This window comes from Chelon labrosus (genome assembly GCF_963514085.1).
Source record: "Chelon labrosus genome assembly, chromosome: 9".
Classification (NCBI taxonomy): domain Eukaryota; kingdom Metazoa; phylum Chordata; class Actinopteri; order Mugiliformes; family Mugilidae; genus Chelon; species Chelon labrosus.
Window position 1 is genome coordinate 22,511,136 of NC_140359.1, and position 21,378 is coordinate 22,532,513.

Genomic DNA, 21,378 nt, shown 5'->3' on the forward strand with positions numbered 1-21,378 from the left:
AAGCAGTTGCCGTCCTCGGACGTCGCTTTGACCTGCGACGTCCGTCTCGTACGTCAAACCCGGGAAGGGAAAGTGACGGAGTAACACCGACCTGCCCTGCCTCTGTTCTCTAAAGCTTTCTCAGTGCCCCAAAAGATCAGACTGGAGCTACTATTCCCAGGCTAAGATGTCCTTACTCGTGTTAAAAAGTCATCCACTTCCCACAGTGCATCTGAAATCCTTCCTTCACTTGACCTTGCCTGGTAAATGGCCACATCTTTCAAATTCCACAACCACACTTGACAAAGCAGGCCTTTCTGTTAAATCTCTGTAGCCGAGATGAGGTCATCAGGGATATTTTCTCCGGACTTCCTCTGCAGTGACTCTTGACGACGGTCTGAGTCAAACTTCAAGGTGCTGTTAAACTGACTTTTATGTGAGACAGAGAGAAAAAAACTCGAAAACTGTTACTGTAACTATCTTGGGTTACAAAACAACTTGACATCAGTGGGTGTAATTATCTGTCTGGTCACCGGGCAGCAAGCACAAGCACCAGCATTAAAAAAAAAAAAAAAAGTCTTTCCAAATTAGCATTTTGGAATGGAACCACTGATTGGAAGATGAATCTCTTTCAACTCTTTCACCGCCCTGCCCAGTTCCTTTATGAAACGCTTACATCATTGTTTTGTCAAGTAAAGGAAAAAACACTTTTGGTTATTGCTCTACTAACACGTCTCCTTATAGACTTTCTATTGTTTGGGCTTCAGTTTTATAAGATCTTGATATTTTCTCAATATGGCACTCTTGTCACAGCCATAACTCTCCTTTTTAAAGCTCCTCGGTGTGAGCTGTAATAAGGGGGCAGCTAGAGAAAGCTCACATTGATGATGTTTATTTATATAATTATTTTTAATTTGACGCCTGTTGATTTAAAGTGTTGCTGGTCCCCTCATGTTGATGAATCTCTGGAAGGACGATTAAAGGAGATTTAAATTGAGCCTGAAGGGCGGGGACTTGTTTTGAACACTGACATTTTTTCTTTTACGCACACGTTTGTTTCCTTTAGATTTCTTAAAATCTTAAAACCTTAATTCCCCCCTCCCCCCTCCTTTTAAACAAATAAACAACAAAAAAACACAAGACTTAAAACTTAAAGGAAGAAAATTTGTCCCAGGCTGATTTTTATTTAGTTATTTATTTATTTTTCTGTCTGCCCCTCGCCGGATTTACGGCCAATCGAGATTACGCAAGACCGTCTGTGGAGCTGCACAAACCCGAGTTTATCACTGGCTTCACCCTTGGACAATACTTGGGTAGTTTACACTGGCTAGCTGGTAAGAGGAAGCGCACAAGTCCTTATTTAGAAACCTGTCCGGTGCGTCACCGCGGGTGAGTCGGAGCCTCTGAGCAACAACCTTTTGACAAGTGCGGCGGACTCATTTAATCATCTCCCATTCAAATGGAATAAAGACGAAGATGGACTGCTTCTGGGGGGACATCTTCTTCGCTATAATCGTCATTAGTAAGTGCCGAATTTATTTATTTTTCCCCCACCACCTTTGGACTTGAACGCAGCCAACACGCCGCCGTCCTCTCAAGTGTGAAAGGATTAAAAACATTCCCGTAAAGTTACACTGATGTTTGTTTCGCGTCGTTTTCATCAGAACTGTGTCGATAGTTTTTTCCAGTCATTGGTTAGAGCTTTGAAGGTAGCTGCTAAACGGCTTCATAAACTTTCAAAACATTTTTTGGCAAACACTCAGGTTATTTATTAGATGATTCTAAAATGCTTAAAAGCGTTTTCAGTTAGATTTCACATCATCCAGCAGCTTTCCTTCTCCTGTATGGCTCATATTTAACCCGCATGGATGAAACGAGTCTATATTCGATGTTTTGTTCTCAACTGAAGGGAAATCACTCTCTTTGCGTGTGTTGCTCGCTGTTACAGCCCTTTAATGTGTGGACGCAGCAAACTGGCAGACTTTTAATTCGTTTCCCTTCCTCTGTTTATGTCATTTAAGCATATGCATATGTTTTTGAGGTTTGCAGAGTCCCTTAGAGGTAGGCTCTCTAAGTGCCGTGCTCCACTGCAGGTTAACAGGCGTGTCAAGAGACAATGCTTCTGAGCGCACTCTGTGTCCAATATCTATGCACATTCCTCAGCCTAATGATTGAGGGGAAGCCAGGCCTATCTGCCTGTATGGACCTGTGGCTCAGATAGTGCAGCAAAGGCTCACTAGCAGACGAAGTATTCCACCTGAGGGTATAGATATGTGGCTGCGTTTGAAGATGAACTGTGTCTGTTGAGAAACACACTGTTCTGCTGCGGTTTCAAACTTTTAAAAAAACTCCACCACATGCATGAAGTTCGTGTGGCAATGCCTTTTAGTGGTTTGTAGGTCCTTCTTGAGTCAAGCTTGTGTGGTTTTAAAAATGTACATCATATACAGCCACGGGCCCGGTTGACTCAGATGAGGAAGTGAGAGGATAAAATAAAAACATCAAACTTCTCTCCCATAAAAATCTTAATAAACATTTGTTTTGTGTGTGTGTGTTCTTTTAAAGGTACACAAAATAGCGCTGGTATTCTTGATAGTATAGTACAACTGCTCTGATGGGTTTATTACTAGCAGCAAATAGAACCCGTATGTTGTTTTAAGTGCTTTCATATAAACCCATCTTTCTCCTCCACCAGCTGACAGAATCTGCCAGTCACAGTCCTTCAACGTCGGCACTGCAGGTGCCAAGATCTTCAGCGGACCAGCGGTGGAAGAGTTCGGATACACGGTTCAACAAGCGGCAAACCACGAAGGCAAATGGTAAGAGTCTGAGTAAAGAATCAGTTCACTGTAAGGAGCATGTAACTTAGACTTAGACTTAGATAAACTTTATTCATCCACAAGGGAAATTGCTTAGATAAACTTAGATTAACTTGCGCTGTGGCCTGTCCGTAATGCTAATAATCTGTTCTCCAGGTGCTATAGCTTTCACATGTTGCCCATTTAGACATCTCGTCAGTTAATATTTCTTTACCAAGTCTTTAAAATAGCAGCAAAGGTGAGAAAGATGATGACACGCCCAGAATAGATATGCAGAAGTGGGGTGAAGCGAGACATCTAATGCTTCACGGAAATCGCATTTCATTTGTTTCAAATAGTTGTGGGCTTTAGAAATAATTAACTGTTTTTCCCAGTTTGCAAATGCTGGCCTGTTGCTACAAGGAAATATAGGGCACCTACTTATCAACAACAACATCCAGGGGTTCAGCGGCACATAAACAAGCCTCTACACTGTTACACGGCCACCAGGCCTTTATTGTATGCGCTATGGGAGCTATATTATTGCAAAGCGTTAGCTTGTTGACAAAATCATTCATCTGTCTTATTCTCTTTTTACCTGACCGGTATGTAACTTGTGGCTGTCTTAGCTTATCGTGGCTCTATAGGAACGTCAGTGCTGTTCTGTGGCTCCCATCCCATCGTGAAATTCTCCAGAAATACCTTAACTTTATCTGCAGCACCACCATGAAGTTGATATTTGTGTTTTGGTTTTTTTGTTTTACTGAGATTTTATCGTACAGATGTGTGCTCGCAGTTCCACCATGCTCCTCCAGGTCTTGACAGGATATCGGTTTTGTTTTTTTTTATCAACTCATAGCAACTCATTAATATAGAACGAGTACTGGTTATTGAGGTTGACGTTGGTATTTGTGAATTTAAAGAAAAAAATCTACTCTCCTGTTAGGTTGATGTTGCAGTGCCTTCTTGAATGTCGTAACGTCAAACACGGTAACCTTCCTGCAAACCTGTATAAACCCATCAAACGAAAACACGTTCTCTGCGTGCTGATTTGTCCTCACTTTTACAGCTTGCCTGTACAATCTTGCTGCTTAAAGCCTCTTGAGTTTTAGGTCACTCATTTAGTTACGCATTAACTTTACTTCTCGCTGGATGCTGTAAACTTTGAGTCACAGTCTCGCAGAGTAACTCACCGTCTGAGGGAGTGCCTTGTTGTGTAACAGGACCACAATATATCTGATAGTGTATAATATGTCAGAAATACATCCTGTGTGCCACCACTTCCTGTGACTGGATTCTCTGCGGATTGAGAAATGTGTTAATCTCAAATTCTGACAACGGCAAGACGCATCTGAAATGTTGTGATGCGGTGATAGCGTGTCTGAAGTGGATAATATCTTCGTGAACGCTTGGCAGGTTGTTTGTTACGGAGTTAAAAGAATGACACGTGTGACTTGTTGGCACATGCTCTTTACAAGACTGCACACTATAGACTGTAGTTTTTGTAATTGCGAATCATTCACGTCTAAATAAAGCTATGGAGTGGCACAGATGTGACGATCATCTTTGTCTGCAGGCTCCTGGTTGGCGCTCCTTGGAGTGGTTTCGATCGAAACAGGAAGGGGGATGTTTACAAGTGTCCCGTCTCAGGATCTAGAAACATCTGCGAGAAGCTCGATCTTCAAGGTAACGTTGTAGTTTTGTTGTTTAACCTCTGATCTCTATGCTAAACACTGGGCCATGCACTTAAAATACCTAAACACGACTGCACGCGCCTCACGTTAGAGAATCCAAGATGTCTTTATGACTTCTTTTATGTTCCTTTAATAATCAGTGCAAATGTACTCCAGCAAAATATGTAGGAGTGTTAATAGCTCAGCTGTAGAACATGAACTGTGACGTAACCTTGTCTTTGCCTCTTTATCTGCAGATTCTCTTAGTATTCCAGATGTTAAAAACATCAATGCCAACATGTCTCTGGGCCTGACTCTTACCAGGATGCCTGAAGTCAGTGGTTTCATGGTATGGTTGTAGTGTAGATCATGTGTATATTACTTATTTGCTACGTATCCAGTGACACAGCATTCAGCCGCCTTCAGTGAGGTGAAAGTTCTCATATGATAAAGTGTGGGTGACCAGAAACTGGTTAAAATACAATTACTTTTAAAATTTACATTCTAATGTTATTTTTAGGCTGAAGGAAGCGGTTTATAAATTCATTTAAATGAGGAGGAAGGAAACCCTTGGCTTTGAGCTGTTTAAAAAAAAAAAAAGAAAAAAAAATCCACTGAGCATGGTCACAGGTTCTGCTTTACGGTTATTTCCATCCAAAAGTAAATTCAGCTATTAAAACACAGACAGACAGGTCTAAGTGGGAGCTTTTAAGGTCAGCGTCTACCCTGAACACCCACTGAGCCTCTCGTCTCTTCCTCTGTTGTCACCTGTTACAGATGTGTGGTCCTCTTTGGGGACAGCTCTGCGGCGATCAAGACTTCTACCCGGGAATATGTTCAAAGCTGAACCCCCTCTTCCAGCCTCAATCGGCCTTCTCTCCCGCCGTCCAGAGTAAGAAGCGTATATGTGATTATTTGTGTATAATGATCTTTCGCAATGATACTCGCAGTCTGACTGTGTCAGTGCGTGAGATTGTGCAAAGACTGTGGGCATGCAAGCGGTTGCCTTTTCAATGCAAGTATTTTCTCTCACAACTCTCGGTTCCTGATTGTTGCCAGTTTCTGTAAACCAGCAGCAAGACACCGTGTCTTTTTGCATCTGCTTGAACGCATCATTTTTTTCATTGTTGTTTTTGTTTCTTTTTTTGACCTTCATTTTATTCTATATTTATACGTTTTACTTGTGGCTTGAATCGGGACCAGAGAAACAAATTTCGTTCCATCCCATGTACCAACATGTGTTGAAATGACAATAATGAATCCTTGAATCCTTGAATCCTTGATGTTTAAATGTAATATATGAGCCTTTATACCTCAGGCACGTCACAGGTGTTGTGAAGTGAAACCAGACGAGGGGGAAGGCAGAATACGGGTTTATTTTAGGACTGTAAGCTGAAGCATATTATTATACGTCATGTCCCTTTCTGATTGCTTTTGTAGAATGCGGTGGGCCAATGGACGTCGTCATTGTCCTGGATGGCTCCAACAGCATTTATCCGTGGGAACCAATGACGAACTTCCTGAAGAAACTAATACCCTCGCTCGACATTGGGCCCCAAAATACACAGGTGACACATGGGAGGAAATTTACACTGAGAGACAGAGAGCTGAGGATGAACTTAACTGGATTAATTTGTCTTTTTTTTTATGTTATGTTATGTTGCAGGTCAGCGTCATTCAGTATGGTGTTAATGCCAGGTTTGAATTCAAACTGAATGATTATAAAACCAAAGATGAGATGATAGCCGCAGTATCCGGAATCACACAGATGTATGGTCAACTTACAAACACCTTCCAAGCAATCCAGTACGCCAGGTTGGTGTTGGAGTAATACTGCCAGTTATTCACTTCTCATGTAATTGCATTACTGATTTTCTGTGTTATAATTATCTGATTACAACCGAATAATTATGACACCGGTTGTATTTTTAACCGACAAGAAAGTATGTGTGTGCAATGTAGTTTTTTATTTATTTGTCTCCTCACACATGCACCCTGCTCTTTTCAGTCAGTGGGGTTTCAATGAACGTAACGGGGCCCGGCCAGGCGCTGCCAAGGTGATGGTGGTCGTCACTGACGGCGAGTCTCACGACGATGGTTTCAGAAATACCGTCATTGCAGAGTGTGAGAGTCGAGGCATCACCCGTTTTGGTATTGCTGTAAGTGATGTTCTGCCTTTTGCTACGATTGTCTCACGCATCGATCAGCCACAACATTATGACCACACAAAAACAGTTTAGCAACAACTCAAAAAAACATGAAGAACAGCACAAGGTGTTGACCTGGCCTCCAAATTCAATAGATCCCAAACTGATCAAGTATCTGTGGGATGATCCACAGAGGCCCCTCCCTGCCAAAGCCCCCAACACCAACAACATCCTGTTGACAGACACCACAGGACACCCTCAGAAGGCCCATGTCCATTCTCTGATGAGTCACAACTGTTTTGGAGGCAACAAGTGAGACCTACACAATATTAGGAAGGTGGTCATAATGTTATGCCTGATCGGTGTATATAATATAATAAATAGTCATTAGATTAACAATCGAGCTGAAGCCCGATTTGCGTGACTTAAAATGTATTTTGTTCATAGGGTCAAAAATGCTTTCACAACATATAAAGGTACAATGCAGAACTTCTGTCTCCCCCTTCTCACAGTGAGACTAATTACACTTTTGTTTTATCGGTTGCTTCAGTTGTTAGTTGCTGTAGCTCGCCCCATCACCCCCTCTCTATTTCTGGCAAATAATCATTGCAGGCTGTTGTAAAACACATAACTGCCAGTGTGCTAGGGCGCTAAAGCTGCCACAGACAACAGATTTATCTTCTCTGGGGAAGATCGTCACATTTACCTGCCACTTATTAGCTTAATCGGGATTGTGTGAACTTGTTTGACAAAAGCTGAAAGAAACAGATGTTGGTTTATGTGTAAAAGCGTCTCTCGCGTCCCAGCTTTAAAGATTTTTCACGAGCCTTTTTAACAGACTGCTCTTTCGCTTGTGCACAATCTGAGAAAGGTCAACTAGTAGAATACAGTTTAGTTTAAAGATTTCCTCGTAGGTGTAAGCGCTCCTGCCTCGTTCTTCTCTTTGCAATCTTACATTTTTTTACTTTCTTTCCCTTTTCTCCAAGGTCTTGGGTTATTACACCAGAAATAACATCGACACACTAAATCTAATAAAAGAAATCAAATCCATCGCCAGTTCACCTTCAGAGAAGTTCTTCTTCAATGTGTCAGAGGAGGCGGCCCTCTCCAACATCGCTGGAACCCTGGGGAGCCGCATCTTCAACATAGAGGGTGGATATTACTTCTTTCCTTGTCCCGTTGTTGCACATGCTGTAATTTGCGCTGGAGTCATGTCACAGCATGTCTCTGGTAGTTAAATACCTCAAGGGGATCTAAAAGAAATCCTCTTTCTTTCCTTTTTTAAACTCATCTTGCACTCATTTCAATTCCTGATCTACTCGTCTGTTTTTGATCCTGGTGTGTATATGATGGTCTGTTCCCTCAAGGCACTGGAAAAGGGGGTGACAACTTCAAGATGGAAATGTCCCAGGTCGGATTCAGCGCTCACTACTCTAACCAAAAGGTACAGCATGCAGCAGTACTGCCTTTTGTAGCTCTTAAACAAGCAGGTTTGCATGTTTGGCTTGTCTTTGCACATATTTCTGTAAAATAATGTCACAAGCTGTGTCTTCCTGTGAGCATAAGTGAATGTGGTTACCAGATAGACGTTGCACAGAAGCTTGAACTTAGTTGAGAAAGAGTTTTACAAATAATGTTGAGTGCAAGAAAAAGAAGTTAAGCAGGAGAGTTTTTTTTTTTTTTGCATTTAAAGTCCAGTGTTTACTTGGAAACTCAGTAGAGCATCTCCCCTTCATACAGTTAACCCAGATGATATAATTCTGTTAAGTATGCGGTAGTGTTGTTGACTGTTTCTTTGGCCCATGCTGTTGAAGGACGTGATGATGCTCGGAGCAGTGGGAGCCTACGCCTGGAGCGGAACTGTCGTCCATCAAACGGGGTCAAAAGTAGACATCCTCCCTTTCTCAGCTTTTGAGGGAATACTGCAAGACAGGAACCACAGCTCATTACTGGGTAGGCCTCTGTTGTTCTCTGAATTTATTCCACCAACACTATCACAACTCTGCAGCTGCACGGCTTTAGCAGGCCTAGCGTAGGGTTTCTGTTTATGTTGCCGACCACAGCAGCATCAACCACTTCAGTGCAGGGGACCTTCTACCTATATAGTTGTTGGTACATTTAAGAGCTGTCACATTTACCCACTGGTTCGCACAAGCTCATACCGGTGGCAACTTTGGTTCTTTGTCTTGCTTGATGACACTTCAGACATTCTTTTTAAACTTTTGCAGGATTCCTTTCTCCTAATGACAACACTTTAAAAATGTTATCTTTCTTTACACATTTAGAGCATTTAATAGTATCATTCTGGCCTGGTTTAATATTTTTAACGATTTAACTGCTAGCCTCAAAATACACATAAAATGGGTTCTGAAGCAATAAATGGTCTGTTTGAATGCACTTGGCCATTTTGGTTTAAGATCTTATGCAAGGACTTGTTCCTTTTTACATGTATATCACTGCAGTGGCACTTGGTTGTGGGGTTTGGTTTTATGAAAGTGGTAGAGGAAAGATTCACATATTCTTTACAGAAATTTTTATACACCGATCAGGCATAACATTATGACCACCTTCCTAATATTGTGTAGGTTTCCCTTGTGCTTCCAAGACAGTTGTGACTCATCAGAGAATGGACATGGGCCTTCTGAGGGTGTCCTGTGGGGTCAGGCAACAGGATGTTGTTAGTGGGGGGGGGGTAGGGGGGGGGCTTTGGGTCCTATGGGTTGAGGGGAGGGGCCTTTGTGGATCATCCTACAGATACTTGATCAGTTTGGGATCTAGTGAATCTGGAGGCCAGGTCGACACCTTGTGCTGTTCTTCATTTTTGAAGTTTTTTGAAGTTTTGAATTTTTGTGTGCCTGTGTCAGGCTGCATCCTGCTGGGGATGGCTACTTCCATCAAGGAGTGTCATTGCTATTAGGTGGGGGTGCCTGGTCTGGCCTAGATGGGTGCTACATGTCTAAGTAACATCCACATAAATGAATGCCAGGTCCAAAAGTTTCCCAGCAGAACACTGAATTGTCACAAGATGGTCAATGTCATTCACTTTACCTGTCAGTGGTTTTAATGTTGTGGCTGATCGGTGTATATTACAATTTTTATAATTTTAATACTACTAAAAGTAAAAAAGTGTAATTTATGTAAGAGTTCTTTGTTACTAGCGATGCATTCAGGTGTGTGCTGGATTTTAATGTTCTAGTTAGACCTTTTCTGAGAACAGTGTTGACATGTAAGAACTGCTCTGGACTGACGTGTCCTTAATCTTTTTGTTGACATTATTGTACTTGTTGAGGCAGGATAGCTCTCCTCCTCATTATTCGTTTTAGTACATGGAGTTCAGTGAAATCATTTTATTTCCAGAAAAGGCTCCACCCAAATTATGCCTGACCAGCCGTGCAATCAGACACATTAAGTTCCAGTAATTATGGCTTTCAGGTAAATGAGGCAAAAAGTAAAAAGAGATTCTAAAGGAATCTTTAGAATCATGTCTAAATATTTTTCTTAAATGCATTTCTTGTGCTCCTTTCCAGGTTACTCTGTCACCTCACTGAGCGAAGGGTCTACTGAATACTTTGTGGCTGGTGCGCCTCGCTCCAACCACTCTGGACAAGTTATTGTCTACACCGTCGACGCTCAGAAGCAATCTACCATCATAGATTCAGAAAGAGGGAAACAGGTGCTTCACATTCTCCCTCCAGGAGCTGACTGAATACATGAAGTGTGAAGCCAGACAAACACATTTAACCGTCCGTGTGATTGTTGTCCTAGATCGGGTCATACTTCGGAAGCATCCTGTGCTCCCTGGATGTGGACAAAGATGGGGTGACGGACATCCTTCTGGTCGGTGCACCCATGTACATGAGCGAGCTGAAGAGAGAGCAAGGCAGGGTGTACGTCTTCTCTGTCACTAAGGTAAAAAAAAGAGTGTTTTGTGATCCGGATTTCCTGAGAGCCTATGAACAAAGAGACTAATGATCACTCTGCACACTGAGAAATGTCAAGGAATGGTAGTATGATGTTTAGTTCCCTAACTAAAGACTCATCATCTTCAGGGCATACTGAACGAGCAGGGATTCCTCAACGGTCCATTCCCGACTGAGAACGCACGTTTCGGGATGGCCATCTCCGCCGTGCCCGACCTGGACCTCGACGGTTACAGTGATGTTGTAGTCGGAGCGCCGCTAGAAGACAATGGAAAAGGCGCCATTTACATCTATAATGGGGACAAGAAGACAATTAACAAAGAGTCCACCCAGGTACAGAGAAACGCAATCTGACTGACGTGGTTTTGTTCAGATTCTTCGGTATTTTGGAGCTACATGTCAAAATTTTTATATCGTTTTCAGAAAATCCTCGGCTCCAAACTTGATCCTCAGCTGCGGTTTTTTGGAAGGTCTTTAGATAGCTTCAAAGATCTGAACGACGATACGCTCCCTGACATATCAATTGGGGCCTACGGCAAAGTGGTGCAGCTGTGGTGAGTTATTCTAGTCCATAATAAACGTGGTGCTGTCGTTCACTACGTTATATTACACAGAGCAAGTTCAGAAACCCGTTAGTTCAGAACTGGTCGGGTAGATAATGATTTGAAACTTGTTTTCAGGTCCCGCGGTGTGGCGTCTGTCACGGCTACAGCTACTTTCAGCCCCGACAGAATCAACATCTTCAACAAACCCTGTGACATTAATGGACGCAAGCTTTCATGTTTCAACACCAAGCTCTGTTTCAAAGCTGCATTCAGACCCAAGAATCCCGTTGGGCCAGTTGGTAAATCTGGTTACTAACTAGGCTTTTTAAGAATATGTAGATTGATGATGAGGATTTAAACAGAGCAGACGATGATATAATGATAAACGCAAGAGGGTGGCAGTTACTGACATTTCAATATTTTGGGAAACATTTTGTAAAACTTAAGACAGAACGAAGATGGCTGTCTAACTGAGCGTTGACTCTAGTCTTACCGTTACACCCCCCGGTCCAACATAGCGGAAAATATAAATCATAAAAAGCTGAAGGGCAGGACAAAATTAACAAAAATGAAAGCAAACCAGCCTGTTTCTTAAAATATACACCTGTTATATATATATAATATAATAATATATATTTTAATGCCATCTTCATCATTTTCAATAAAGTAGTGTCAAAACTGTGTGTTAATTATATATTATATATATTTTTTAAGAATTATCCTACAATATGACTCTGGACGCGGACTTGCAGGCTTCACGAGTGACGTCAAGAGGACTGTTCACAAAGAACAATGAACGCTTCCTTACAGAAAAGGCAAAAGTATCATCAACAGAACTGTGTCGAAACTACCAGGTTTATGTTCAGGTAACGAATGAAACTCATCTGCTGATCACCGTCATGTGTATTTTTTTCAGAACAGTTCCAAATAAGATCTCTTGATTGGTTGATTTGTTTGTGTATTCAACAGGAAGCTCCAGACTTTGTCAATTCCCTCAGTCTGAAAGTAGAAATTGGGCAGGATAATGCAAACGTGAACCCCGTCCTCGACATGTTTTCTCCAAGGGCCATGGAATTCTTTGTAAGTAACTCATTCATGCAGTATATAATTTTTTCCTTTCCTGTTTAGTCTTCAGGTAACTCATCAGACGACTGTACAAACACATTTTTTGGTGTTCGGTAATTTAAAATGACACGGTGTCATGATTACTGACTTGCTTCACGCAAGTTCTCAGATTTAAACGCTATGCTTCCCAGCAAGAAGGATCAAAGTTCATCCAGTGTAGAAAACATATAATAAGTTTCTTCTGTGTTTGTAGCTATTATTTGAAAGGTAGACGTGTTGAAAATGCTGCCTCTGAACAATGCAGCATCCAGCTGAATTTGCTGTTCTGTTATCGTTTCAGATCCCCTTCACAAAAGACTGTGGCTCTGATGAAGTGTGTGTCAGCGATCTGGCGCTGAGCGTGAAGACAGACACAAAGGCTTCCAGGTGAGACTGGAACCCACTGACTGGGTTCTGTTTATTGGTAGGCGCACAACCTGTAGTACAGAGTACAGTTTTTGAAGCACAGATACGAGGTTATTGTGTGATTCAGTGTGTGATTGAACAAGCTCGAACAAGTCTACTGTGTTCTTTTTCTTTAGCGTAAGTCATTTCTGCAATACACTGTTATTTTAAAGGTCCTGGAAACTAATTATCACAGTCAACTTCTCATTATGAGCACTGGGCCCTGAAATTACATGATGATACCATTTTCTTATGATTTTTGTTCTTCTTATTGAGCTGTGCAGGGTTGCTATAAAAAAAGTAAGTTATTTTTCAGAATCTGATATCATATCACATGAGAACAGTCTTGAAATTTTAATCAAGTACCTGCAGCTTTGTGTGTGAAAGTAATTTATAATACCTATCAGTGCCTTTCTCTGAAACTTTTAATACAGTTTATTTAATCATTATGAAACATATTTTTTCAGTCGTACATCATAGTACATGTTCAACGTTCATGTTTGCTAACAGGACTCTGTAAAAGTGTCTCAAGCAGCCCCCGGAGGTGTACAAAACGACACATCTACAGTAGCAGCCTCAAAGTCTAACATACATAAATGCATCTAGTCATCTGTATAGCAGACAAAAAAATAATGTGTAAAAATTAGTTTAAGCCTTCCTACAATTTTCTGTTTTCTCTGTTTTATGAGTCAGTCTTTATTGCAAAGATCTGCACAAACTAGAGCCCTTAAAATGGTTGGGTCGGGCTTGTGAGCTTAGAAAGAAAATGTGGCTGATACCTACTCAAAGGATCAACTCACACGAAAGGATGTGAACTCAGTTTCACAGTGACCACACATCAGCTATTAAGGTGGGGCTGCTGTAATAATAATGTTGGTCTGTTTTAAAGGTCCAGTGTGTAGTGTTTAGTGACACCTAGTGGCGAGATTGCAGACTGCAACCAGTTTAATAAGCCTCACCTCAACCACAAAAGGCCTGCTCTTTCTTTGGTTTGTCTGTTTTGGGCTGCTGTAGAAACATTGTGGTGCAATATGGCTGACTGACTGGAAGAGGGCTCACTGTAGAAAATACAGAAGATACATAGATAAAATACAAAAACATATTATTTGTTTGTAATATTAGTATTTCTGGGGTGATTACTCACTAATAAAAACACCATTATGTAAATAACTATTCCATTTCTGTCAATAGGTCAATAGATGTCGCCAGTGTATTTCTAACAACTTAAGCTAATTCATTCTTATTCCCATCACTCTGCATCAGTTAGACAATACTCATGCTATGTACTGTATATGCTCCTATAATCTATGATGTACTCGTACTAGTCCTACTCATTTAATCATGTGAATGCAGTGAACATTAATCAGAGCTCCCGTGTTGCAGCTCAAAACCCGTTCAGGTCAACGCTGATGAAAATGAACTGTCATTTGAAGTTACTGTGACGAACAAAAAGGAGAATGCATACAACACGCAGGTCCTGGCAAAGTACTCCAGTAGCCTGTACTACTCCTCCGTCTTCCCTCCTGTGAGTGAAAAGAAACCCATTTGAAAGCAGTTGACAAGATGCTGTCATTGTAACAACACCACTGAGTTATTCTAAACTATATGTTTACAGACAGAAGGAGTCAAATGCACCTCAACACAAACGGATATGGTAGTTTGCCAAGTAGGATACCCAGCACTAAAAACAAACCAAGTGGTGAGTACAGGAAGAAGGCAAATTTGCTCCGTGATCTCTTTTCAACGGACTTCTTTTTTAATTTGATGCAGCAATTAATGCAAACATTGTGTTATTTCATTACAGATGAAATTTAAGATCAATTTTGAATTCAATCTTCATCAGTTGCAAAACCGAGCTGAGGTGACATTTGAAGCTAAGAGGTAACTTATATTTAAAAAAAGAAATTCAGTTGTTAATATGTTAAGATTACTGGCGTGTAATAACAATCAATGCTTTGTTTCTTTGTAGTGATGGTGAAGAGGAAAAACCTGCAGACAATAAGGTGGCCATATCTATTCCTGTTCAGTATAATGCAGGCATTGTTTTATCCAGGTGAGTTTGGTTTTTCTTACCGCAATATTTTCTTTTCTCATTTTAGTCTCACGGTATAAGATGTTCAATGAAGTGTTAATAATTTTCTTCCCTCTTTTCTCCAGGGAGTCAAATATAAACTTTTACGTGGCAGACGCATCCGTTCCAGTGGCAACAACAATAAAAACTCTAGATGACATCGGCCCAGAGTTTAACTTCACGGCGAAGGTGCAGTAAATGAATCCATTTCTTAAAGTATCATCATCTAATTCCTGTGATATCCGTTTTAAAACAATTGCATCACAAACTGCGTCCTGTGTTTAAAGGTTTTAACGGGCAACTTTCCTGTCAGCCTCCTGTATCTGAACATTGCTCTGCCAATGACCACTAAAGGTGGTAATCAGCTCCTGTACGTCACCAGTGTGGAGACGCAATCGGTGAGTACTCAGTTTCCAAAAATCAGCAATTGTTTAACTTCCTAAATCTGTAAGTACATACTGTATTCTGTATGTAATCAAAACAGGGACGTTCAGACTATTCTTTACATGCATACACCGATCAGGCATGTTGTTAAAACCACTGACCGGAGAAGTAAATAACATCAATCATCTTGTGACAATTCAGTGTCCTTCTGGGAAACCTTTGGACCTGGCATTCATTCGTGTGGATGTTACTTAGATATGTAGCACCCATCTAGACCAGACTGATCCCAAACTGATCAAGTATCTGTGGGAGGATCCACAGAGGCCCCTTCCCTCAACCCATAGGACCTAAAGGCCCCCATTAACAACATCCTGTTGCCAGACACCACAGGACACCCTCAGAAGGCCCATGTCCATTCTCTGATAAGTCACAACTGTTTTGGAGGCATAAGGGAGACCTACACAATGTTAGGGACCGGTCATAATGTTACAGTGTATACTGTATATGCAACACTACTACTTTGAACTTTCAAAAGTAATGACAGAGGTCCTCTCCACCTGCAGGGAGGTTCTGTCAGCTGTGATCCCAGTGGTCTAGTTGATCCTCTGAAGATCGGCTTGAGGAACCACAAAGAGTCCTTCTCCAAGGAGAACCTCAAAGGCGTGGAGAAACTGGTCAGGCGCTTATTTCCGTGCATATTTTTTTCTGTTTGTTATGTTAGGAGACATTTTCTCATGCACTGTGTTCATTCTAAGTCCTCAAGTCTAATGTGAAGACCTAATGGATATTTTTCAATCCAACACATGGCAATGAAATATTGTGCAGACAGTTGTCGATGATTTGAGGCATAATTCAAGGTTATAAAGCTATATATACAGCTATTTAGTATTTTATGTTTAGTTGTAAATATTTAAGAAAGACACTTAATTTCAGTTAAATTTTATTAATATAGTCCTGTATTTGTAACTCTATAAAAGATGCAAAAGCTCAGTCTACTGTATGTAGTTTTAAGGATTATGTATGGCACAATATTCGTGTTTTTCTTCTACCTAAAAAAGTGATTTAAACTTGCTGTTTACACCGATTCACTGACTTTCTTTCATTTGTGTTCCCTTTTAACCAACAGGACTGCAAGACTGCAAACTGCAAATATATAAAATGCATCCTCAAAGACACTCAGGTTATGAGTGGCTACTTTGTAAAAGTTAAAACCAGGATTTGGAGTGGCACATTTAATTCGGTAATTCAGCTGTAGGATTTATCATTTGTGATGGTTTGGTCTCCACCAATACAATAATTCATGCTAATGCTTTTATTGCTCTCATTTGTGTAATTTGTACCATGCTAGGCCACCTATCAGACCATCGAACTGACCTCCAGTCTGGATGTGGAGTCCTCCGACCCTGATCTGCTCATTGTCGGCCTCAAACAGCTACCTGTAAGATCACACCTCAGTGTTGTACTTTGGCGCCTCTCTTAAAGAAATTTAAGGAAGAAGATGTTGTTTGTAGAGATAGACAGATCATGCGATGATATTCTGCTGCCCTGCTGCCCAGGTGGTGGTGACAATCAGCAAACCTGGAGAGAAAGGTGACGTCCCAGTTGGAGTGATAGCTGGTAGCGTCATAGCCGGACTGCTGCTGTTGGCTTTGGCTGTTGGACTGCTGTGGAAGGTGAGAGTTAATCTAATGTTGTAGTGGAAATAATGAAGTATGAAGCATCTTTAAAGTATTTGTAAACAGGAGCATTTTACCTCCTCCACCTCTATCCCTGAGAACAGAGATGTGTGTGTTCATAGAAATGTGCAACTTAGAAGTTATCACTTATGTAACAGAAAGCAGTATATTTAAAACACATATCAGACGCTAAGAAGAAAAAAAATGACAATAAATAGTTGAGTCTTCAATTATTAATAGTTTTTTCTGTAAAAACTGTTTTAACCGATATTACGACTGTTTACTTTCTAGTTTGGGTTCTTCAAAAGAAAGTACCAGCAGCTACAAAAGGAGGCTGAGGATGATGACGCACCGGGCAACGTACAAGACAATGAAATGCTGTGATGTGAAGAGTGAACCCACAGCCTTCTCTCTCTCTCTCTGCTGGATGCTTCCTGTGGGGATACAGGTGCTTCTCACTGCAGCTCAGTCACTGGAAATTGGGAGTGTTTCAGTCTGTGGATAACTGAGATTCAGTTCCTTTATTTTGCCTTTTTTTTAATTTTTTTTTTTTAACAAAGGACTATCATAAGTTTTTATTTTTTTATTTTTTTGCTTTTGATTGTATATTTACTAAAATGCACTGAGATTTTTCCCCCGGTACTCGAGAACTGTTATAAATGCAGCATTTTTTTTTAGGCCACGAATTACAATTATTAGTTTGGATGCACATGTTGCCATGGGTTTTACACTGTAAAGGCATCTTATTTATGCATTATCTTTTCAAAAAAAAAAAAAAAAAACTGTAGACAATGTGGCTGAGCAACAACTGTTTCAATTAGAAAGCCTTACACACACACACACACACACACACACATTCTCGCATTTCTATCGTTAAAAGGACTTTTCAGGGACACAATGCAATACCCGAGACCCTTACCCTGATGCTCTCAAGTAAGTGGCTTATAATTATCCTAACTATAACTTAACTGTAACGTTTACCCAAAAAGCCAAGTCTTAACAGGTTTCAACCCCTTAAAAATGGTGAAGACCCTCTAGAACAGCATGGCCACACAATGTAATAGAAACAAGAATATACACACACACACACTGTGGGCAGTCATTTTGTAGCATAAACTGCCTTGAGATTTGCTTTCATTTCTGCTGGCACTCAGGGCTTTTTTTTTTTTTTGTGTGTTAACACTATCGGTATCGGTAGCTTATGCGCAAAAAAAAAAAAAAAAAAGTAACGGTACCTTTTCTGTAAAGCGTGAAATATGTAATTACTCTGTTTTTATTGTGTTTGTACTGTATATAATATAAGATTGAATGATGACTGTTGGTGGTATGGGTGGTGTAGCTAGTTTTATTATTATTATTATTATTATTATTATTATTACTGTTGATATTTGTGGTACTAAATTTTGTTTTTTTACCTTTATTGACTTGTCAGTTTGACAAGTTTAGTCATATATTGTTTTAGGCTGATCGTTATTTGTTTTTGATCTGCTGATTATTTTCTTAGTTGATCAAGTATAGTTTCAGAGAATGTTTTTTAAAAAAAGAAAGAAAGAGGTGATGTTTTCAAATGTTTAATTTCCAGTACGGAACATGTGTCGTCATTCCATTATTGCCATATAAGGCAAAGAAAAACAATTCGTACTAGCAAACGGTTTTCAGCTCAAACCATTAAATCAGTTATGAAAATTATGAAAAGATTCATTTCCTGTATTCATATAATTTATTTGTTGAATAACAATTTGTTTCAGCTCTAAATTTGGTAATATTCTGGTGAAAGAGCACAACTCTTTTTACTTGACATATACCTTTATCAGATGGTTCAAGCTGATCCTTTCAGAATATGTATTGACACAGTTCTGCCACAAGATGGCAGCACAGTACAGATGTCATGTTAGCACTTTTTTTTCTTTTGGAAAACTCCATACCATTTTCAGTCTGTCAAATCTATCATATTTTTCTTGTCTTGTGTTAACCTCCTCCTCCACTTCCTCCCCTCTGTTCTCCCCTTTTGCTGAAACAACTAAATAAATCCCAACCCTTGCCAGGAACCCTACTTGGACCAATTCCTTTAAGCCTTCAGCACAATTGAGGTTTTCCCTCAAACTCAATTAATCTCCCTCACATTTTTGTCCATTATGTTCTCCCACCGTCAGGTTAGTCTGTCCCTCGGCTGTTTTGGAATGTGTTTTTGAATGTTTTCCATTTCAACCATCCAACACCAGCACCCAGCAGAGTCTTTAGCATTCACTCCCTTGGATCTGGAGAAATGGAATATGCTATTTGTCTCTAATAAGCAGCATGTTTTTTCGCGAGCCGGTGCTCGAGCGGTCGGTGCTGGAGGGGATTTATAGAATTTTGATAAATGTTTGAACTGCTCTGTTTCACCATCACTCGTGCGCTGCAGTGTTGTGAAACAGCCTTTGGACTTTATGTATATGTGTACAGGGAGCAGTGGGGAAATAGTTGATGAAATGGGATACAGTGAAAGTGTTCGTACACCATTTTTAAATTCAGTCCTCTGGGGTTTCCTGCTGATGATTGGCAGTTTCATACAAACAGCTGACCCGTGCCATAACTGGATGATTGCTAACAAACTGCTGTGAGGTTCATGGAAATCAACAATGATGTCATAGCAAATAATTGGATCATCACTGGCCTTTTTGTGCACACTGTACAACATTTAGCGTTACTTACAGTGCATCTCAACTTTGAATTTTGCACATATTCTGAAACTTTTAAGAGAATTGTCTTTAAGTTTACACGTTATTAATGAACTGGCACGACAATGCTTTTTTTAAAATTTATATCATTTGATAATAACCAGTGAAACACATGGTCAAGACATGCTGTTTTAAGATACCCAACCACAAAACATTTGGGTTTTTATACAACATCTTTGTATCAAATCAAAATAAAAGTCATTCCCCTGTGGCACCGTGCAACCAATCAAGTGGCTGCTCCATAATCTTAGGCAGTGATTTTTACTCATAGCTGCAAACCATTCCAATCAGCGCTAATCGTTTGCTCCTCCATGGGTCCTTTTGAACCAAATTCAGCTCAGAGTCTGGGACATGGAGTCCTGGTCGTCCCTTTCCTTATGCCATTAATGGCTTCAGGACACCAGCCAACACTTTAAAGTTGATACAGCAAGGCAGAAATGTACTTGCATGTCAGGAAGTGTTTTGGAAACTTTAACTCTTCAAAGCCAGTGATCTCACAAATCAGTCACACTAGACACGGGATGATTTGCCGAACATACAGTAACTCTGCATCAGGTGCGAACTTCTCTGATTTGTTGAAAGGGAGCTTGTCTCAAATGGCTAATTTTACATTCCTGAACAAGTACAGCATGTAAAACTGTTTCTTGGAGGTTTATATGAAACCTTTTAGTTGGCTCTTTTGTTCATTTTATAATCAAAGTTGTTTAAATGGCTGTGTTCACTAAATTAGAGATCACAGATCCTTGATTTACTATATGGAATGAGCGGAAAAAACAGTAAATATTTATTACGTAATGGTTTACTCGGCTTGTTAAAATCATAAATAGCTTAGTAAAGGAGAAGACCTCCTCAAGTGTGGCATTTAAGAATGAGGCTATAAAAGTGTCTCTCAGACAAATCATTTTATTGCTTACAGACACCTTAATTTGCATTCATCACACAACAACTCATCTGCAGATGTTTACTCCTTCAGAAACTGTGGCTGAACTATCCGGTCTTAATCCAGAGAATGTAAAATTTCACAATGCTCTGATTACCCTGACCCAAGCTATAAATCATTTTAATAAGCCGTTTGTGTAAGGTGACTGCTCATTGAGAAACTAGGCTAAAACAAGGGTAAAATATACAAATATTTGTCACCAGAGGATTAAAAATAGCTAGTGAGTGCTGAGCTAAGGGTCCAAATATTTGTTTTGGTTCCATATTTCCAGTATTTGGACCGTTTTAGTGATTTGCGCTGATTGCACCCTTGATTTGGAGAATTACACCTGATTACTGTTGGATCTGTATCCTTCGCTGGGTCAGCTGGGTCACCATAAATAAGATTGCAAGAACCTCTATTTTGAATGTCATAACATTGGACGAAAAAACAAAACAAAAAAAATCTGTTCCCTTAAAAGAGTGTTATTTTTGTTGAATAATGTGTGAAGGGCCAAGGTGACTGGAACATGGATTGGCCCCTGTGATTATTTTTGGCACAGGAAGTCGTTCTGATTATGCTGTTGCGGAAAACCCATTTTTTTCCCCCGTGTGTCTGGCTTTGTATACATTTGCTAAGTGTTGTTTGTATTGAAAGTGCACTAACAATAATGGAATACATTAGACTGATAAATCTACAACACAAAAAAGGCACAGGTGATATTTATTAAAGCTGCACCGCTCACAGTTCTGCGTGAATGAGAATGTTGAGGTTTGGTTGCATGTGTTTTGTTTTTCCTCTCCATATTCTGTAGATAAACGATGCTGTGTTATACTGGAACGATTTAAGGAAGAGATCGGATTGTCTTCTGCCTGGCCGACAGACAATTAACTCCCTGGTGTCTGATTCGCACAGCAGACACTTTGCTCTGGAGAGCTGTAACCAGAATTCCGCTGAAGAGGTCGCGCAAGGACTTCTGAAGGAGTTCAGCCTGTGTGTCTGCGCCTGTGTGCGTGTGTCTGCGGGTGAGTGTATTT

The 21,378-nt window shown here is 40.4% G+C and overlaps 1 protein-coding gene across 1 annotated transcript; it reads left to right on the forward strand.

Moving 5' to 3' along the window:
* Positions 1–1,372: 1,372 nt before the first annotated feature.
* Positions 1,373–18,750, forward strand: LOC311493537 (integrin alpha-2-like). Its single transcript, XM_084552243.1, has 30 exons — positions 1,373–1,501; positions 2,675–2,798; positions 4,354–4,463; positions 4,708–4,799; positions 5,228–5,342; positions 5,891–6,018; positions 6,117–6,265; positions 6,459–6,609; positions 7,584–7,749; positions 7,965–8,041; positions 8,412–8,550; positions 10,125–10,270; positions 10,363–10,506; positions 10,647–10,850; positions 10,941–11,071; positions 11,198–11,361; positions 11,777–11,928; positions 12,032–12,142; positions 12,468–12,553; positions 13,955–14,096; positions 14,187–14,270; positions 14,376–14,452; positions 14,541–14,624; positions 14,729–14,831; positions 14,930–15,040; positions 15,590–15,700; positions 16,153–16,266; positions 16,375–16,464; positions 16,583–16,699; positions 16,994–18,750. Exons 1-30 carry the CDS (start codon positions 1,456–1,458, stop codon positions 17,084–17,086), a joined length of 3,561 nt encoding a protein of 1,186 aa, XP_084408369.1. The 5' UTR covers positions 1,373–1,455; the 3' UTR covers positions 17,087–18,750.
* Positions 18,751–21,378: the final 2,628 nt, after the last annotated feature.

Excerpts from the sequence above, each read along its gene's own strand:
- LOC311493537 (XM_084552243.1), top strand. The coding sequence starts at position 1,456 with ATGGACTGCTTCTGGGGGGACATCTTCTTCGCTATAATCGTCATTA. Across the intron at positions 6,610-7,583 it reads TCACCCGTTTTGGTATTGCT|GTCTTGGGTTATTACACCAG; the intron begins GTAAGTGATGTT and ends CTTTTCTCCAAG. Across the intron at positions 14,832-14,929 it reads AGTTTAACTTCACGGCGAAG|GTTTTAACGGGCAACTTTCC; the intron begins GTGCAGTAAATG and ends CTGTGTTTAAAG.